This window comes from Coregonus clupeaformis, chromosome 26, assembly GCF_020615455.1.
Source record: "Coregonus clupeaformis isolate EN_2021a chromosome 26, ASM2061545v1, whole genome shotgun sequence".
In the NCBI taxonomy this organism is placed as follows: Eukaryota; Metazoa; Chordata; class Actinopteri; order Salmoniformes; family Salmonidae; genus Coregonus; species Coregonus clupeaformis.
In genome coordinates, this window is record NC_059217.1 from 13,564,701 (window position 1) to 13,581,676 (window position 16,976).

At 47.6% G+C, this 16,976-nt stretch overlaps 1 protein-coding gene across 2 annotated transcripts in view; it reads left to right on the forward strand.

Moving 5' to 3' along the window:
* Positions 1-16,976, forward strand: part of LOC121540402 (anosmin-1-like) — a 113,227-nt gene that overhangs the window by 21,458 nt on the left and 74,793 nt on the right. For both annotated transcript variants that reach the window (XM_045207669.1, XM_045207668.1), the window contains exon 2: positions 16,864-16,911. In XM_045207669.1, coding sequence (XP_045063604.1) covers positions 16,864-16,911 — 48 coding nt within the window. The remainder of the gene's footprint in view (positions 1-16,863; positions 16,912-16,976) is intronic.

Sequence of the window (16,976 nt, forward strand, 5' to 3'; positions counted from 1 at the left end):
AGGAGGATTCAGCAGGGAGGAGAAGGTGGCAAAGATCTTCCTAGGGTTAGAGGCAGATGCTTGGAATTTAGAGTGGTAGAAAGTGGATTTAGCAGCAGAAACAGATGAAGAAAATGTAGAGAGGAGGGAGTAAAAAGATGCCAGGTCCGCAGGGAGTCTAGTTTTCCTCCATTTCCGCTCGGCTGCCCGGAGCCCTGTTCTGTGAGCTCGTGAGTCATCAAGCCACGGAGCAGGAGGGGAGGACCGAGCCGGCCGGGAGGATAGGGGACATAGAGAGTCAAAGGATGGAGAAAGGGAGGAGAGGAGGGTTGAGGAGGCAGAATCAGGAGATTGGAGGGAGAAGGACTGAGCAGAGGGAAGAGATGATAGGATGGAAGAGGAGAGAGTAGCGGGAGAGAGAGAGCGAAGGTTGCGACTGCGCATTACCATCTGAGTAGGGGCAGAGTGAGTAGTGTTGGAGGAGAGCGAGAGAGAAAAGGATACAAAGTAGTGGTCGGAGACACGGAAGGGAGTTGCAGTGAGATTAGTAGAAGAACAGCATCTAGTAAAGATGAGGTCAAGCGTATTGCCTGCCTTGTGAGTAGGGGGGGACGGTGAGAGGGTGAGGTCAAAAGAGGAGGAGTGGAAAGAAGGAGGCAGAGAGAAATGAGTCAAAGGTAGACGTAGGGAGGTTGAAGTCCCCCAGAACTGTGAGGGGTGAGCCAACCTCAGGAAAGGAACTTATCAAGGCGTCAAGCTCATTGATTAACTCTCCAAGGGAACCTGGAGGGCGATAAATGACAAGGATGTTAAGCTTGAATGGGCTAGTGACTGTGACAGCATGGAATTCAAATGAGGAGATAGACAGATGGGTCAGGGGAAAAAAAGAGAATGTCCACTTGGGAGAGATGAGGATTCCTGTGCCACCACCCCGCTGACCAGATGCTCTCGGGGTATGCGAGAACACATGGTCAGATAAGGAGAGAGCAGTAGGAGTAGCAGTGTTTTCAGTGGTAATCCATGTTTCCGTCAGCGCCAAGAAGTCGAGGGACTGGAGGGTAGCATAGGCTGCCACAACTTTGGAAGTATGCTTGGGTTCATTGTCCATTTGGAAGACCCATTTGCGACCAAGCTTTAACTTCCTGACTGATGTCTTGAGATGTTGCTTCAATATATCCACGTAATTTTCATGATGCCATCTATTTTGTGAAGTGCACCAGTCCCTCGTGCAACAAAGCACCCCCACAGCATGATGCTGCCACCCCGTGCTTCATGGTTGGGATGGTGTTCTTCGGCTTGCAAGCCACCCCCTTTGTCATTATGGCCAAACAGTTCTATTTTTGTTTCATCAGACCAGAGGACATTTCTCCAAAAAGTACGACCTTTGTCCCCATGTGCAGTAGCAAACCGTAGTCTGGCTTTTTTTAATGGCGGTTTTGGAGCAGTGGCTTCTTCCTTGCTGAGATGCCTTTCAGGTTATGTTGATATAGGACTCGTTTTACTGTGGACATAGATACTTTTGTACCTGTTTCCTCCAGCATCTTCACAAGGTCATTTGCTGTTGTTCGGGGATTGATTTGCACTTTTTGCACCAAAGTACGTTCATCTCTAGGAGACAGAACACGTCTCCTTCCTGAGCGGTATGAGGGCTGCGTGCTCCCATGGTGTTTATATTTGTGTACTATTGCTTGTACAGATGAACGTGGTACCTTCAGGCGTTTGGAAAATGCTCCCAAGGATGAACCAGACTTGTGTAGGTCTACAACATTTTTTCTGAGGTCTTGGCTGATTTTTTTTGATTTTCCCATGTCGTCAAGCAAAGAGGCACTGAGTTTGAAGGTAGGCCTTGAAATACATCCACAGGTACACCTCCAATTGACTCAAATTATGTCAATTAGCCTATCAGAAGCTTCTAAAGCCATGACATCATTTTCTGGAATTTTCCAAGCTGTTTAAAAGCACAGTCAACTTAATGTTTGTAAACTTCTGACCCACTGGGATTGTGATACAGTGAATTATAAGTGAAATAATCTGTCTGTAAACAATTGTTGGAAAAATTACTTGTGTCATGCACAAAGTAGATGTTCTAACAAACTATAGTTTGTTAACAAGACATTTGTGGAGTGGTTGAAAAACGAGTTTTAATGACTCCAACCTAAGTGTATATGAACTTCCGACTTCATCTGTACATACAGTGGGGAAAAAAAGTATTTAGTCAGCCACCAATTGTGCAAGTTCTCCCACTTAAAAAGATGAGAGAGGCCTGTAATTTTCATCATAGGTACACGTCAACTATGACAGACAAATTGAGGAAAAAAAATCCAGAAAATCCCATTGTAGGATTTTTAATGAATTTATTTGCAAATTATGGTGGAAAATAAGTATTTGGTCACCTACAAACAAGCAAGATTTCTGGCTCTCACAGACCTGTAACTTCTTCTTTAAGAGGCTCCTCTGTCCTCCACTCGTCACCTGTATTAATGGCACCTGTTTGAACTTGTTATCAGCATAAAAGACACCTGTCCACAACCTCAAACAGTCACACTCCAAACTTCACAATGGCCAAGACCAAAGAGCTGTCAAAGGACACCAGAAACAAAATTGTAGACCTGCACCAGGCTGGGAAGACTGCATCTGCAATAGGTAAGCAGCTTGGTTTGAAGAAATCAACTGTGGGAGCAATTATTAGGAAATGGAAGACATACAAGACCACTGATAATCTCCCTCGATCTGGGGCTCCACGCAAGATCTCACCCCGTAGGGGTCAAAATTATCACAAGAACGGTGAGCAAAAATCCCAGAACCACACGGGGGGACCTAGTGAATGACCTGCAGAGAGCTGGGACCAAAGTAACAAAGCCTACCATCAGTAACACACTACGCCGCCAGGGACTCAAATCCTGCAGAGCGAGACGTGTCCCCCTGCTTAAGCCAGTACATGTCCAGGCCCGTCTGAAGAGTGCATTTGGATGATCCAGAAGAGGATTGGGAGAATGTCATATGGTCAGATGAAACCAAAATAGAACTTTTTGGTAAAAACTCAACTCGTCATGTTTGGAGGACAAAGAATGCTGAGTTGCATCCAAAGAACACCATACCTACTGTGAAGCATGGGGTTGGAAACATCATGCTTTGGGGCTGTTTTTCTGCAAAGGGACCAGGACGACTGATCCGTGTAAAGGAAAGAATGAATGGGGCCATGTATCGTGAGATTTTGAGTGAAAACCCTCTTTCCATCAGCAAGGGCATTGAAGATGAAACGTGGCTGGGTCTTTCAGCATGACAATGATCCCAAACACACCGCCCGGGCAACGAAGGAGTGGCTTCGTAAGAAGCACAAGGTCCTGGAGTGGCCTAGCCAGTCTCCAGATCTCAACCCCATAGAAAATCTTTGGAGGGAGTTGAAAGTCCGTGTTGCCCAGCGACAGCCCCAAAACATCACTGCTCTAGAGGAGATCTGCATGGAGGAATGGGCCAAAATACCAGCAACAGTGTGTGAAAACCTTGTGAAGACTTACAGAAAACGTTTGACCTGTGTCATTGCCAACAAAGGGTATATAACAAAGTATTGAGAAACTTTTGTTATTGACCAAATACTTATTTTCCACCATCATATGCCAATAAATTCATTAAAAATCCTACAATGTGATTTTCTGGATTTTTTCTTCTCATTTTGTCTGTCATAGTTGACGTGTACCTATGATGAAAATTACAGGCCTCTCTCATATTTTTAAGTGGGAGAACTTGCACAATTGGTGGCTGACTAAATACTTTTTTTCCCCACTGTAAGTATTCAGAGCCTTTACACAGTACTTTGAAGGAGCACCTTTAGCAGTGATTACAGCCTCTAGTCTTCTTGGGTATGACTCTAAAAGCTTGGCACACCTGTATTTGGGGAGTGTCTCCCATTATTTTCTGCAGATCCTCTCAAGCTCTGTCAGGTTCGATGGGGAGCGTCGCTGCACAGCGATTTTCAGGTCTCTCCAGAGATGTTCGATTGGGTTCAAGTCCAAGCTCTGGCTGGGCCACTCAAAGAAATTCAAAGACTTGTCCTGATGCCACTCCTGTGTTGTCTTTGTTGTGTGCTTAGGGTCGTTGTCCTGTTGGAAGGTAAACCTTCACCCCAGTCTGAGGTCTTGAGCGCTCTGGAACAGGTTTTCATCAAGGATCTCTCTGTACTTTGCGCCGTTCATCTTTCCCTCGATCCTGACTAGTCTCCCAGTCCCTGCCGCTGAAAAACATCCCCACAGCATGATGCTGCCACCACCATGCTTCACCGTAGGGATGGCGCCAGGTTTCCATTATTTATTATTATTACGTGACACTTGGCATTCAGGCCAAAGAGTTCAATCTTGGTTTCATCTGACCAGATAATCTGGTTTCTCATGGTCTGAGAGTCTTTAGGTGCCTTTTGGCAAACTCCAAGCGGGCTGACATGTGCCTTTTACTGAGGAGCGGCTTCCATCTGGCCACTACCATAAAGGACTGATTGGTGGAGTGCTGCAGAGATGGTTGTCTTTCTGGAAGGTTCTCCCATCTCCACAGAGGAACTCTGGAGTTCTGTCAGAGTGACCATCTGGTTCTTGGTCACCTCCCTGACCAAGGCCCTTCTCCCCCGATTGCTCAGTTTGGCCGGGCGGCCAGCTCTAGGTAGAGTCTTGGTGGTTCCAAACTTTGTTCTTGGGGACCTTCAAATGCTTTTTGGTACCCTTCCCCAGATCTGTGCCTCAACACAATCCTGTCTCGTCGCTCTATGGACAATTCCTCATGGCTTGGTTTTTGCTCTGACATGCACTGTCAACTGTGGGACCTTTATATAGACAGGTGTGTGCCTTTCCAAATCATGTCCAATCAATTGAATTAACCACAGGTGGACTCCACTCAAGTTGTAGAAACATCAAGGCTGATCAATGGAAACAGAATGTACTTGAGCTCTTTTTCGTGTCTCATAGCAAAGGGTCTGAATACTTACTAAGGTATTAATAAGGTATTTCTGTTTTTTATTTTTAACAAATTTGCAAAAATCTCTAAAAACCTGTTTCCGCTTCGTCATTATGGGGTATTTTGTGTAGATTGATGAGGAAATTGTTTCCTTTAATCCATTTTAGAATAAGGCTGTAACGTAACATAATGTGGAAAAAGTCAAGGGGTCTGAATACTTTCCGAATGCACTGTATGATCAGAGGGGGAGTCAGTGGGCGTAGTGAATTGGGATACTGAGGGATGAGGGAAAATTGTATGAGGGAGGGAAGGGCAGATCTGGGAACAGTTAGGGGAGGCAGAACCTTCATGATGATCACTAGATGATGATGGTAGATCATCTTTGATGACTGCCGCCAGGACTTCCTATGTATACAGATGGAACAGAGACTGAGAAAAAGGGCAGAAATATTCCCATGTGAAGAGACATTCTCAGTGAAATTCAAATCAAATTTGATGTCACATGCGTTGAATACAACAGGTGTAGACCTTAAAGTGAAAAATAAGAGTTAAGAAAATATTCACTAAAAAACTAAAGTAAAAAATAAAAAATAAAAATAAAATAACAATAACCAGGCTATATACAGCGGCTACCGGTACCGAGTCAATGTGCGGGGGCATTGGTTAGTCGAGGTAATTGAGGTAATATGTACATGTTGGTAGGAGTAAAGTGACTATGCATAGATAATAAACAGCGAGTAGCAGCAGCGTAAAAGACGGGGTGAGGGGGGACAGACAATGCAAATAGTCTGGGTAGCCATTTGATTAGCTGGGGTTAGAAGCTGTTAAGAAGCCTTTTTGATGTAGACTTGGCACTCCGGTACTGCTTGCCGTGCGGTAGCAGAGAGAACAGTCTATGACTACGGTGGCTGGAGTCTTTGACAATTTTTAGGGCCTTCCTCTGACACCGCCTGGTATAGAGGTCCTGGATGACAGGAAGCTTGGCCCCAGTGATGTACTGGGCCGTACGCACTACCCTCTGTAGTACCTTGCGGTTGGAGGCCGAACAGTTGCCATACCAGGTGGTGATATAACCAGTCAGGACGCTCTCGATGGTGCAGCTGTATAACTTTTTGAGGATCTGAGGACAAATGCCAAATCTTTTCAATCTCCTGAGGGTTGGAATTAGCGTTGGTGACTGTTGGTGTGTTTGGACCATGATAGATTGTTGGTGATGTGGACACCAAGGAACTTGAAGCGCTCAACCTGCTCCACTATAGCCCCGTCAATGAGAATGGGGGCGTGCTCGGCCCTCCTTTTCCTGTAGTCCACAATCATCTCCTTGGTCTTGATCACGTTGAGGGAGAGGCTGTTGTCCTGGCACCACACTGCCAGGTCTCTGACCTCCTCCCTATAAGCTGTCTAATCATTGTCGGTGATCAGGCCTGCTACCATTGTGTCGCCGGCAAACTTAATGATGGTGTTGGAGTCGTGCTTGGCCACGCAGTCATGGGTGAACAGGGAGTACAGGAGGGGACTGAGCACGCACCCCTGAGGGGCCCCCATGTTGAGGATCAGCGTGGCAGATGTGTTGTTGCCTACCCTTACCACCTGGGGGTGGCTCGTCGGGAAGTTAAGGATCCAGTTGCAGAGGGAGGTGTTTAGTCCCAGGGTCCTTATCTTAGTGATGAGCTTTGAGGGCACTATGGTGTTGAATGCTGAACTGTAGTCAATGAATAGAATTGTCAAGTAGGTGTTCCTTTTGTTCAGGTGGGAAAGGGCAGTGTGGAGTGCAAGTGAAATTGTGTCATCTGTGGATCTTTTGGGGCAGTATACAAATTGGAGTAGGTCTAGGCATTTCTGGGATGATGGTGTTGATGTGAGCCATGACCAGCCTTTCAAAGCACTTCATGGCTACAGACGTGAGTGCTACGGGTTGGTAGTCATTTAGGCAGGTTACCTTGGTGTTCTTGGGCAAAGGGACTATGATGGTCTGCTTGAAACATGTAGGTATTACAGACTCGGTCAGGGACAGGTTGAAAATGTCAGTGAAGACACTTGCCAGTTGGTCAGCGCATGCTCGGAGTACACGTCCTGGTAATCTGTCTAGCCCTGCGGCCTTGTGAATGTTGATCTGTTTAAAGGTCTTACTCACATCGGCTACGGAGAGCGTGATCACACAGTCGTCCAGAACAGCTGGTGCTCTCATGCATGCTTCAGTGTTGCTTGCCTCGAAGAGTGCATAGAAGTAATTTAGCTTTTCTGGTAGGCTTGTGTCACTGGGCAGTTTGCAAGCCCTGCCACATCCGACGAGCGTCGGAGCCGGTGTAGTAGGATTCAATATTAGTCCTGTATTGATGCTTTGCCTGTTTGATGGTTCATCAGAGGGCATAGCAGGATTTCTTATAAAGCGTCCGGGTTAGAGTCCCGCTCCTTGAAAGCGGCAGCTCTACCCTTTAACTCAGTGTGGATGTTGCCTGTAATCCTTGGCTCTGGTTGGGGTACGTACGGTCACTGTGGGGATGACGTCGTTGATGCACTTATTGATGAAGCTGGTGACTGATGTGGTATACTCCTCAATGCCATCGGGTATATCCTGGAGCATATTCCAGTCTGTGCTAGCAAAACAGTCCTGTAGCTTAGCATCTGCGTCATCTGACCACTTCCATATTGAGCGAATTACTGGTACTTCCTGCTTTAGTTTTTGCTTGTAAGCAGGAATCAGGAGGATATCATTATGGTCAGATTTGCCAAATGGAGGGCGAGAGAGAGCTTTGTACAGTTCTCTGTGTGTGGAGTAAAAGGTGGTCTAGAATTGTTTTTCCTCTGGTTGCACATGTAACATGCTGGTAGAAATGAGATAAAACAGATTTAAGTTTCCCTACATTAAAGTCCCCGGCCACTAGCAGTGCCGCCTCTGGATGAGCATTTTCTTGTTTACTTATGGCCTTATACAGCTCGTTGAATGCGGTCTTAGTGCCAGCATCGGTTTGTAGGGGTAAATAGACAGCTACAAAAAATATAGATGAAAACTCTGAGATGAGATACTCTACCTATAGCGAGCAAAACCTTAATATTAGATTTCGCGCACCAGCTGTTATTGACAAATAGACAAAGACCGCCACCCCTTGTCTTACCGGAGGCAGCTGTTCTGTCTTGCCGATATACGGAAAACCCAGCCAATGTCCCGTTAGTAGGATAGTCTTGAACAGAGCTCCCCCAGTTTATTCTCCAATGATTGCACGTTGGCCAATAGGGATGGTAGAGGCGGGTTACCCACTCACCAACGACTTCTCACAAGGCACCCGGACCTGCGTCTCCTGTATCGGCGTCTCTTCTTCATACGAATGACGGGGATTTGGACTTGGTCCTGTGTCAGCAGTAAATCCTTTGCGTCCGACTCGTTAAAGAAAAAAATCTTTGTCCAGTTCGAGGTCAGTAAATCGCTGTTTTGATTTCCAAAAGTGGCAGAAACATTGTGTACAAAATAAGTTACAAACAACGCGAAAAAACACACAAAATAGCACAATTGTTTAGGTAAAACAGCAGCCATCTCCTCCGGTGCCATTGTATTGCTAAATGTTCATGACTAGCTAGGTTTCCTTGCAATTGGCAACTGCCTTTCATGTGGATATTCTAAAATCCTCATAAAAACAATATACGCATTTTCCCACCCAGAGATGTTTCCATCAAATTGACTTATGGCGGATAAAAGGCTGTACGTGATGACGTAGTGCACATAAAAATCCCTTTTGCGTTTAAATTCCCATTTGCTGAATAAATATAGCGTGTGTGCCCACTCTGGTATTGGAAAGTGGCTCAAGCCAACAGCTCACAGATACAGTGTGGGTATTATTGACGCGACAATATTAGGTTTTGAGCCAGCAATGCATGTTAAATAGTTTGTTTTTCCCCCTCGTCATTTCTCAGTCAATACTCCATATTACGGAACAAAATTTGGCACAGCGGTTGAGAACTAAATTCCCTCAATTTCAGATGGAGCCGCGATCCGCTCGCTAGTTTTCTTGCTGGAAGGATGTTCAGAAATGTAGTATTCTACCGTAGGGATACTCTAAGAAGACATTTAAGAAAATCCACTAAATTGTCAACAGTGACACTCGAATGGCAGATAAAGATTACATATCAGAAGTGCCTTCCGTTTGAATATCCGAGAAAGGTGTTGTTGATGTAATTAAAAACCATATTTTCTCTATCTTTTACAACAAAGAATGAAAGTGGGGGCTAACACGCTAAAATTACATTTTTGTTGAAAGAGAAACAGAAAAAGATAGACAGAATTAGGATTACAGATCATACAGTCTAGTTCAAAGTGAGAAATGCTGCATGCCCTCATTGGAAATCTATACAGTACGTTCTATTTAAAAAAAAAAAATTATTTCACCTTTATTTAACCAGGTAAACCAGTTGAGAACAAGTTCTCATTTACAACTGCGACCTGGCCAAGATAAAGCAAAGCAGTGCGATAAAAACAACAACACAGAGTTACATATGGGATAAAACAAAACAAAGTCAAAAAAATACAACAGAAATACATATATATACAGTGTGTGCAAATTTAGCAAGTTATGGAGGTAAGGCAATAAAATAGGCTATAGTGCAAAATAATTACAATTAGTATTAACACTGGAATGATAGATGTGCAAGAGATGATGTGCAAATAGAGATACTGGGGTACAAATGAGCAAAATAAATAACAATATAGGGATGAGGTAGTTGGGCGGGCTAATTTCAGATGGGCTGTGTACAGGTGCAGTGATCGGTAAGGTGCTCTGACAACTGATGCTTAAAGTTAGTGAGGGAGATAAGTGTCTCCAGCTTCAGAGATTTTTGCAATTTGTTCCAGTCATTGGCAGCAGAGAACTGGAAGGAATTGCGGCCAAAGGAGGTGTTGGCTTTGGGGATGACCAGTGAGATATACCCGCTGGAGCGTAGACTACGGGTGGGTGTTGCTATGGTGACCAATGAGCTAAGATAAGGCGGGGATTTGCCTAGCAGTGATTTATAGATGGCCTGGAGCCAGTGGGTTTGGCGACGAATATGTAGTGAGGACCAGCCAACAAGAGCGTACAGGTCACAGTGGTGGGTATTATATGGGGCTTTGGAGACAAAACGGATGGCACTGTGATAGACTACATCCAATTTGCTGAGTAGAGTGTTGGAGGCTATTTTGTAAATGACATCGCCGAAGTCAAGGATCGGTAGGATAGTCAGTTTTACGAGGGCATGTTTGGCAGCATGAGTGAAGGAGGCTTTGTGTCACGAGTTGCTAAGCCAGAACCCAGAAGCAGACCAGGACAAGGTAAGTTGAAACGAAGGTGAGTGTTTATTTACAAGTTCAAGAGTGATGCTGAATAATCCAGGGAACAGAGCGGGCGGCGTTGATTAGTTGTTGGGGGTGCAGTGGTTGATCCCATCCTGGGTCGGCAGCCGCCGACCACCAGGCAGAGGTTGGATGAAGGTTCCGGACGGGTGACTGCAGATGGAACAAAACGGGGGTAAGTAAGCAACAAACCAACAAGGTGCAAAAACAACAAAACTAACGCTAGGCTCTAAGACTGATACTCTGGTAAACCTACTGTTCATGGCTAACGATCCGGCAGGGAATGGATGTTAGGCCAGAGCCTAAGAAGGGTGATGATCAGGACCAGGTGTGCAGATTGCTGATGGGATGCAGGTGCGGAAATCAAGAGAGCTCCCCGGAGCGTTCCAGAACCCTCGGGAAACTGGAGATCACGAACATAACAACTAGTCCACAGACAGGACCCGACTCAGACTGCCGGGATCGTTACAGTACCCCCCCTCCGGCCAACGCCACCGGGCGGACTCCCGGAGCGCCAGGATGGAGGCGGTAGAAGTCACTGATGAGGTCAGCATCTAGGACCTGTCGCCGCGGAATCCAACTCCTCTCTTCAGGACCATACCCCTCCCAGTCCACGAGATACTGGAAACCCCGGCCCCGCCGTCTGGAATCCATGATGCGACGCACCGTGTAGGCAGGACCACCTCCGATCATCCGAGGAGGAGGAGGAGGAGGCGGAGGAGGCAACAGAGGACTGAGGAAAACAGGCTTGAGGCAGGAGACATGAAAGGTGGGATGGACTCTGAGCGTCCTCGGGAGTTTGAGTCGAACTGCCACCGGATTGATCACCTTCTCCACCACAAACGGACCAATGAACTTCGGTAACAACTTCCTAGACTCAGTCCGTAAAGGAAGATCCCGTGTGGCCAACCAGACCCTATCTCCGATGGTGTAGGTGGGAGCGGGGATCCGGCGACGATTCGCCTGGAGCTGATACCGGTCCGAAACTCTAAGGAGTGCTTTTCTGGCCCGATGCCAGGTCCGGTGGCAACGACGAATATGGACCTGAACAGAAGGCACTGAGAGCTCCTTCTCCTGAGAAGGGAACAAGGGAGGTTGGTAGCCATACAGGCACTGGAAGGGAGACATCCCAGTGGCAGATGTAGGGGAGAGTATTGTGGGCATACTCAACCCAAGGCAACTGAGAGACCCAGGAGGTGGGGTTGGAAGAGGCCAGGCAGCGTAGCGTGGATTCCATCCTCTGGTTGGCTCTCTCCGCCTGACCATTAGATTGGGGGTGAAAACCAGATGTGAGACTGACTGTAGCTCCAATGGCCAAACAGAAGGACTTCCAGACAGCAGAGGTAAACTGAGGGCCACGGTCGGAAACGATATCACTGGGCAACCCGTGGACCCTGAAAACCTCCCTAACCAGGATCTCGGACGTCTCCGAGGCAGAGGGAAGCTTGGCAATAGGCACAAAGTGGGCGAACTTGCTGAATCTGTCCACGATAGTCAGAACGACCGTGTTCCCCTCAGAAGCGGGCAACCCAGTGACAAAGTCCAGGGCCAGATGCGACCATGGTCGCCGGGGAATAGGAAGGGGGTGAAGTAGTCCAGAGCTGGGCCGATTGGTACTCTTATTCTGCGCACACACTGGACAGGCAGCAACATAACCCCGAGTATCCTCGGCCATGGCAGGCCACCAAAAACGTCTGCGAAGAAACGCCATTGTCCGAGCCACGCCAGGGTGACAAGCCATCTTGCTGGCGTGGGCCCATTTGAGGACAGCAGGACGAACCGACTCAGGCACAAACAACCGACCGGGTGGACCGTTACCGGGACCGGGCTGAGTCCGAAGGGCCGCCAGCACCTCCTCCTCAATCTTCCACATAACTGCTCCCACGACGCAGTTCCGGGGGAGAATTGTCTCGGTCTTGGACCCACTCTCCTCCGTCTTGGAGAACATCCGGGACAAGGCGTCCGCCTTGCCGTTCTTAGATCCAGGTCGGAACGTCAGGGAAAACTTGAATCGTCCGAAAAACAACGCCCACCTGGCCTGACGGGAGTTGAGACGTTTAGCCGATTGCACGTAAGCAAGATTCTTGTGGTCAGTCCAGACAATAAACGGTTGCTCCGCCCCTCCAACCAGTGGCGCCACTCCTCCAAGGCAAGTTTCACCGCGAGAAGCTCCCGGTTACCCACATCGTAATTCCTCTCCGCAGGCGAAAGGCGACGAGAGTAGTAGGCGCAGGGATGGAGTTTACTGTCCGTGGAGCATCGCTGCGACAGGATGGCGCCAACTCCCACATCAGACGCGTCCACTTCAACGACGAACTGACGGGCCGTGTCGGTTGAGAGAGAATCGGTGCGTTGGTGAATCGCCTCTTCAAATCCAGAAACGCTCGATCCGCCTCCGGATTCCACTTGAAGGTCCTGATACTGGAAGTCAAGGCAGTTAACGGAGCGGCCACACGGCTGTAATCCCGGATGAATCTGCGGTAGAAATTCGCAAACCCCAAAAATCTCTGGAGCTGCAATCTCGTACCGGGCTGGGCCCATTCCAGAACCGCTCTAACCTTCTCCTGGTCCATCCTAATCTCTCCCCTGGAGATGATGTACCCGAGAAAGGATGTCGTGTGGGCGTGAAACTCGCACTTCTCGGCCTTCACGAACAGGCGATTCTCCAACAATCGCTGCAGAACCTGCCGGACATGCTGGACGTGGTCGGAAGGTTCCTTCGAGAAGATCAGAATGTCATCCAGGTAAACAAACACAAAGAGACCGATCATATCTCTCAGGACGTCGTTCACCATACTCTGGAATACCGCTGGAGCATTGGTCAGTCCAAACGGCATCACCTGATACTCGAAGTGACCCATCGGTGTATTGAAACCCGTCAACCACTCGTCCCCCTCTCTGATCCGGACCATGTGATACGCATTGCGTAGGTCTAGCTTGGTGAACACCGTAGCACCCTGTAAGGAGTCGAAGGCAGAACTCATCAAGGGCAGGGGATACTTGTTCTTGACCGTGATGTCATTCAACCCCCGATAATCAATACACGGTCGAAGAGAGCCATCCTTCTTACCCACAAAGAAGAATCCTGCCCCCAGGGGTGATGACGAGGGACGAACGAGACCAGCAGCTAGGGACTCCTTGATGTAGGTCTCCAAAGCCTCACGTTCAGGTCGGGAGATACTGTATAACCTTCCCTTGGGGTAGACAGCTCCAGGGAACAGGTTGATGGCACAATCATATGGTCGGTGGGGAGGGAGTGACAGAGCCTTCTGCTTACTGAAAACTTCCCCCAAATCGTGATATGTCTCGGGAACCAGGGACAAATCTGGGGGTTTAGCCTCAATCACCTGACTGGGAACCGAATGGGGGCAGGCAGTCTTGAGACAGTTAGCATGACAATCAAGGCTCCAACTCGTTACCTTGCCCGTCACCCAATCGAACGTGGGATTGTGTTCCTTCAGCCAGGGGTATCCAAGGACCAGAGGAACCTGGGAAGACGGCAGAATGAAGAATGAAATCATCTCAGAATGATTCCCCGACAACCGCATCTTAACCGGTTCAGTCCTCATCGTGATACGTGCCAGACTACTGCCGTCCAGAGTGGTAGCTTCAATGGCTTCCGGCAATTGCTCCTTGGAAAGCCCCAGCTGTTCCACCAACTCGGCATCTAGAAAGCTTCCATCGGCACCTGAATCGATAAAAGCGTTAATCGCTAAGCTCTGATTCCTGTTCATAAGGGTAGCCGGGAAACGGGGTCTGACAGAGGTATTGAGAGGTCGAAACTGGCTCGCTAAAAGTCCTCCCAACTTTAGCGAGCCACGCAGTTTGACGACCCAACTGGAACCTGAGAAGCTGATCGGTTGGACGGAACCCATTGCTTCTCCCTCCTTCGCTCTCGGACTCGATTATCCACCCGAATAGACAAGGCTACCAAGCTGTCCAGGTCACTAGGCTCCGGATAGGAGATCAACTCATCCTTGAGCTGCTCCGACAGACCCTGGTAAAAGGCCGCTTGCAGAGCCTCCTCATTCCACCCACTCTCCACAGCCAAAGTCTTGAACTCGATCACGAAGTCGGCCACGCTGCGAGTTCCTTGGCGAAGCGAAAACAGGCGCCTAGCTGCGTCCCTCCCTCGGACGGAATGGTCGAAGAGCTTCCTCATCTCGGCCGTGAACCCCTGGTATGAAGCCATGCAGGGATCCTGTCGTTCCCAAACGGCTGAAGCCCACTCCAGCGCTCGACCACGCAGCAACTCAATCACAAAGGCTATCCTAGCCTTGTCTGTGGCATAAGAGTAGGGCTGTAGATCGAACACTAATCCACACTGCATAAGGAAGGAACGGCATCTTCCCAGCTCCCCCTCATATTTATCCGGCGTCGGAACCTTGGGCTCACGGAAGGACACAGCTTCAGAAGCGGCAGGCGAGATGGGTGAAACCGGTAGTGGATCTTCCACCGGACACTTGCGTTGGTTCTGGACCTCCGTCAGACCGGTAGAAAGGTTCCGAACTGACAACGCGATCTCCTGTAGTACCGTGCTATGATGGCCCAACATCTTCTCCTGCTGGGTAATGGCATGGCGAACAGAGTCCAGGTCCGCTGGGTTCATTACTGGCCGGATCGTTCTGTCACGAGTTGCTAAGCCAGAACCCAGAAGCAGACCAGGACAAGGTAAGTTGAAACGAAGGTGAGTGTTTATTTACAAGTTCAAGAGTGATGCTGAATAATCCAGGGAACAGAGCGGGCGGCGTTGATTAGTTGTTGGGGGTGCAGTGGTTGATCCCATCCTGGGTCGGCAGCCGCCGACCACCAGGCAGAGGTTGGATGAAGGTTCCGGACGGGTGACTGCAGATGGAACAAAACGGGGGTAAGTAAGCAACAAACCAACAAGGTGCAAAAACAACAAAACTAACGCTAGGCTCTAAGACTGATACTCTGGTAAACCTACTGTTCATGGCTAACGATCCGGCAGGGAATGGATGTTAGGCCAGAGCCTAAGAAGGGTGATGATCAGGACCAGGTGTGCAGATTGCTGATGGGATGCAGGTGCGGAAATCAAGAGAGCTCCCCGGAGCGTTCCAGAACCCTCGGGAAACTGGAGATCACGAACATAACAACTAGTCCACAGACAGGACCCGACTCAGACTGCCGGGATCGTTACACTTTGTTGCGAAATAGGAAACCGATTCTAGATTTAACTTTGGATTGGAGATTCTTAATGTGAGTCTGGAAGGAGAGTTTACAGTCTAACCAGACACCTAGATATTTGTAGTTGTCCACATACTCTAGGTCAGACCCGTCGAGTGTAGTGATTCTAGTCGGGTGGGCGGGTGCAAGCAGCGTTCGGTTGAAGAGCATGCATTTAGTTTTACTAGTGTTTAAGAGCAGTTGGAGGCTACTGAAGGAGTGTTGTATGGAATTGAAGCTCGTTTGGAGGTTTGTTAACACAGTGTCCAATGAACCAAGCTGTGATGCAAAACTGAAACCTAGCCACTCTCTCCTCTCCTAGCAACAGTAGCTAGCTACACAGGTTTTTAGCTAGCTAGCTAACGTTATATCCCAACAACAATTCTCAGCGACATCTAAGCCATATTCGAAATTGAATTCAAGCCAGATACAATTTCAATAATGTAGGCTGTTTTGTTAGTTGACAGGATCCCGGATTCACGTCTCGTCTGAGCAGCCCACTTATGGCACAAGTATGCTAACTGGCTAGCTAACTCGTTGTACCTTGACAACATTGACCCTCAACATACTTCTTTTGTTCAATTATCTCAGCCATAGTCACAATTAAATTCAAGACAGATGAACTATCTAACAGGCATGAGCTCTAATCGGCTACAAAGTTTCATTTTGTTGAATCTAAACAATCTCTCACCTTACTAAGCTAATCAAAACAATGCTCTAAAATGACATATAATAGCATAATGTTGCGACAGTTTCATCAAAAAATAAGTAGAACATTATAGCTTTGTCTATTCTTACCATGAACGTCGGTAACTTGGTGCGGTCTCAATTTACTATTGAGAGTAAGAATAGTAGATGTTATGTCTGACACTGACAGTCACTCAATTAGCCATGTCAGCTAACAACCAAATCTTGCTAAGGGCCCCCAAAAGGCTGTGTGTAATAAACAATTTAGCTATTGAAATGCAAGTAACAGGCGATGAGACCAGTTACAGAAATACCAAAACATAAAAACATAATATTTAACTAAAGTCAACCTTACCAACATGATTGTAATACAGTCATCAGTACTATTCATATTAACCTACTGGAACTCCTTAGCACAGACAAACAAGAATATGAAACAAAGATTATTCACTTTATTTTAAATGATTATGTAATGGTGAAGGAATCACATATTGTTAAATGTGGTAGCTGCAAGCTGTCTGTGTTTAAATCCCTCTCAGTCCAATCACCAAAGATGGCTAGAGGGAGAGAGGTTACAAGAGGAAAGGGTGGGGGGACTAGGTGGATGTTATGATCTCATGGAGAGTTACCCTCCTTTAGTTTATCAACCAGCTAGTTATTAGAATCAGGTGCACTAGATTAGGGTTGGAGAAAATGTTTACTTCAGTAATTTATTGTTTTATAAACTATTTGTCTCTTCTGTCTTGCAGAGTGATGGTATCTTGGGCTGGTGTGAGAGCCACAGGAGGTGTTCACAGGTAAGGAATCACTTGTAGAACAGGTCTCTAACTCAGCTGGTAGAGCACGGCGCTTGTAACGCCAA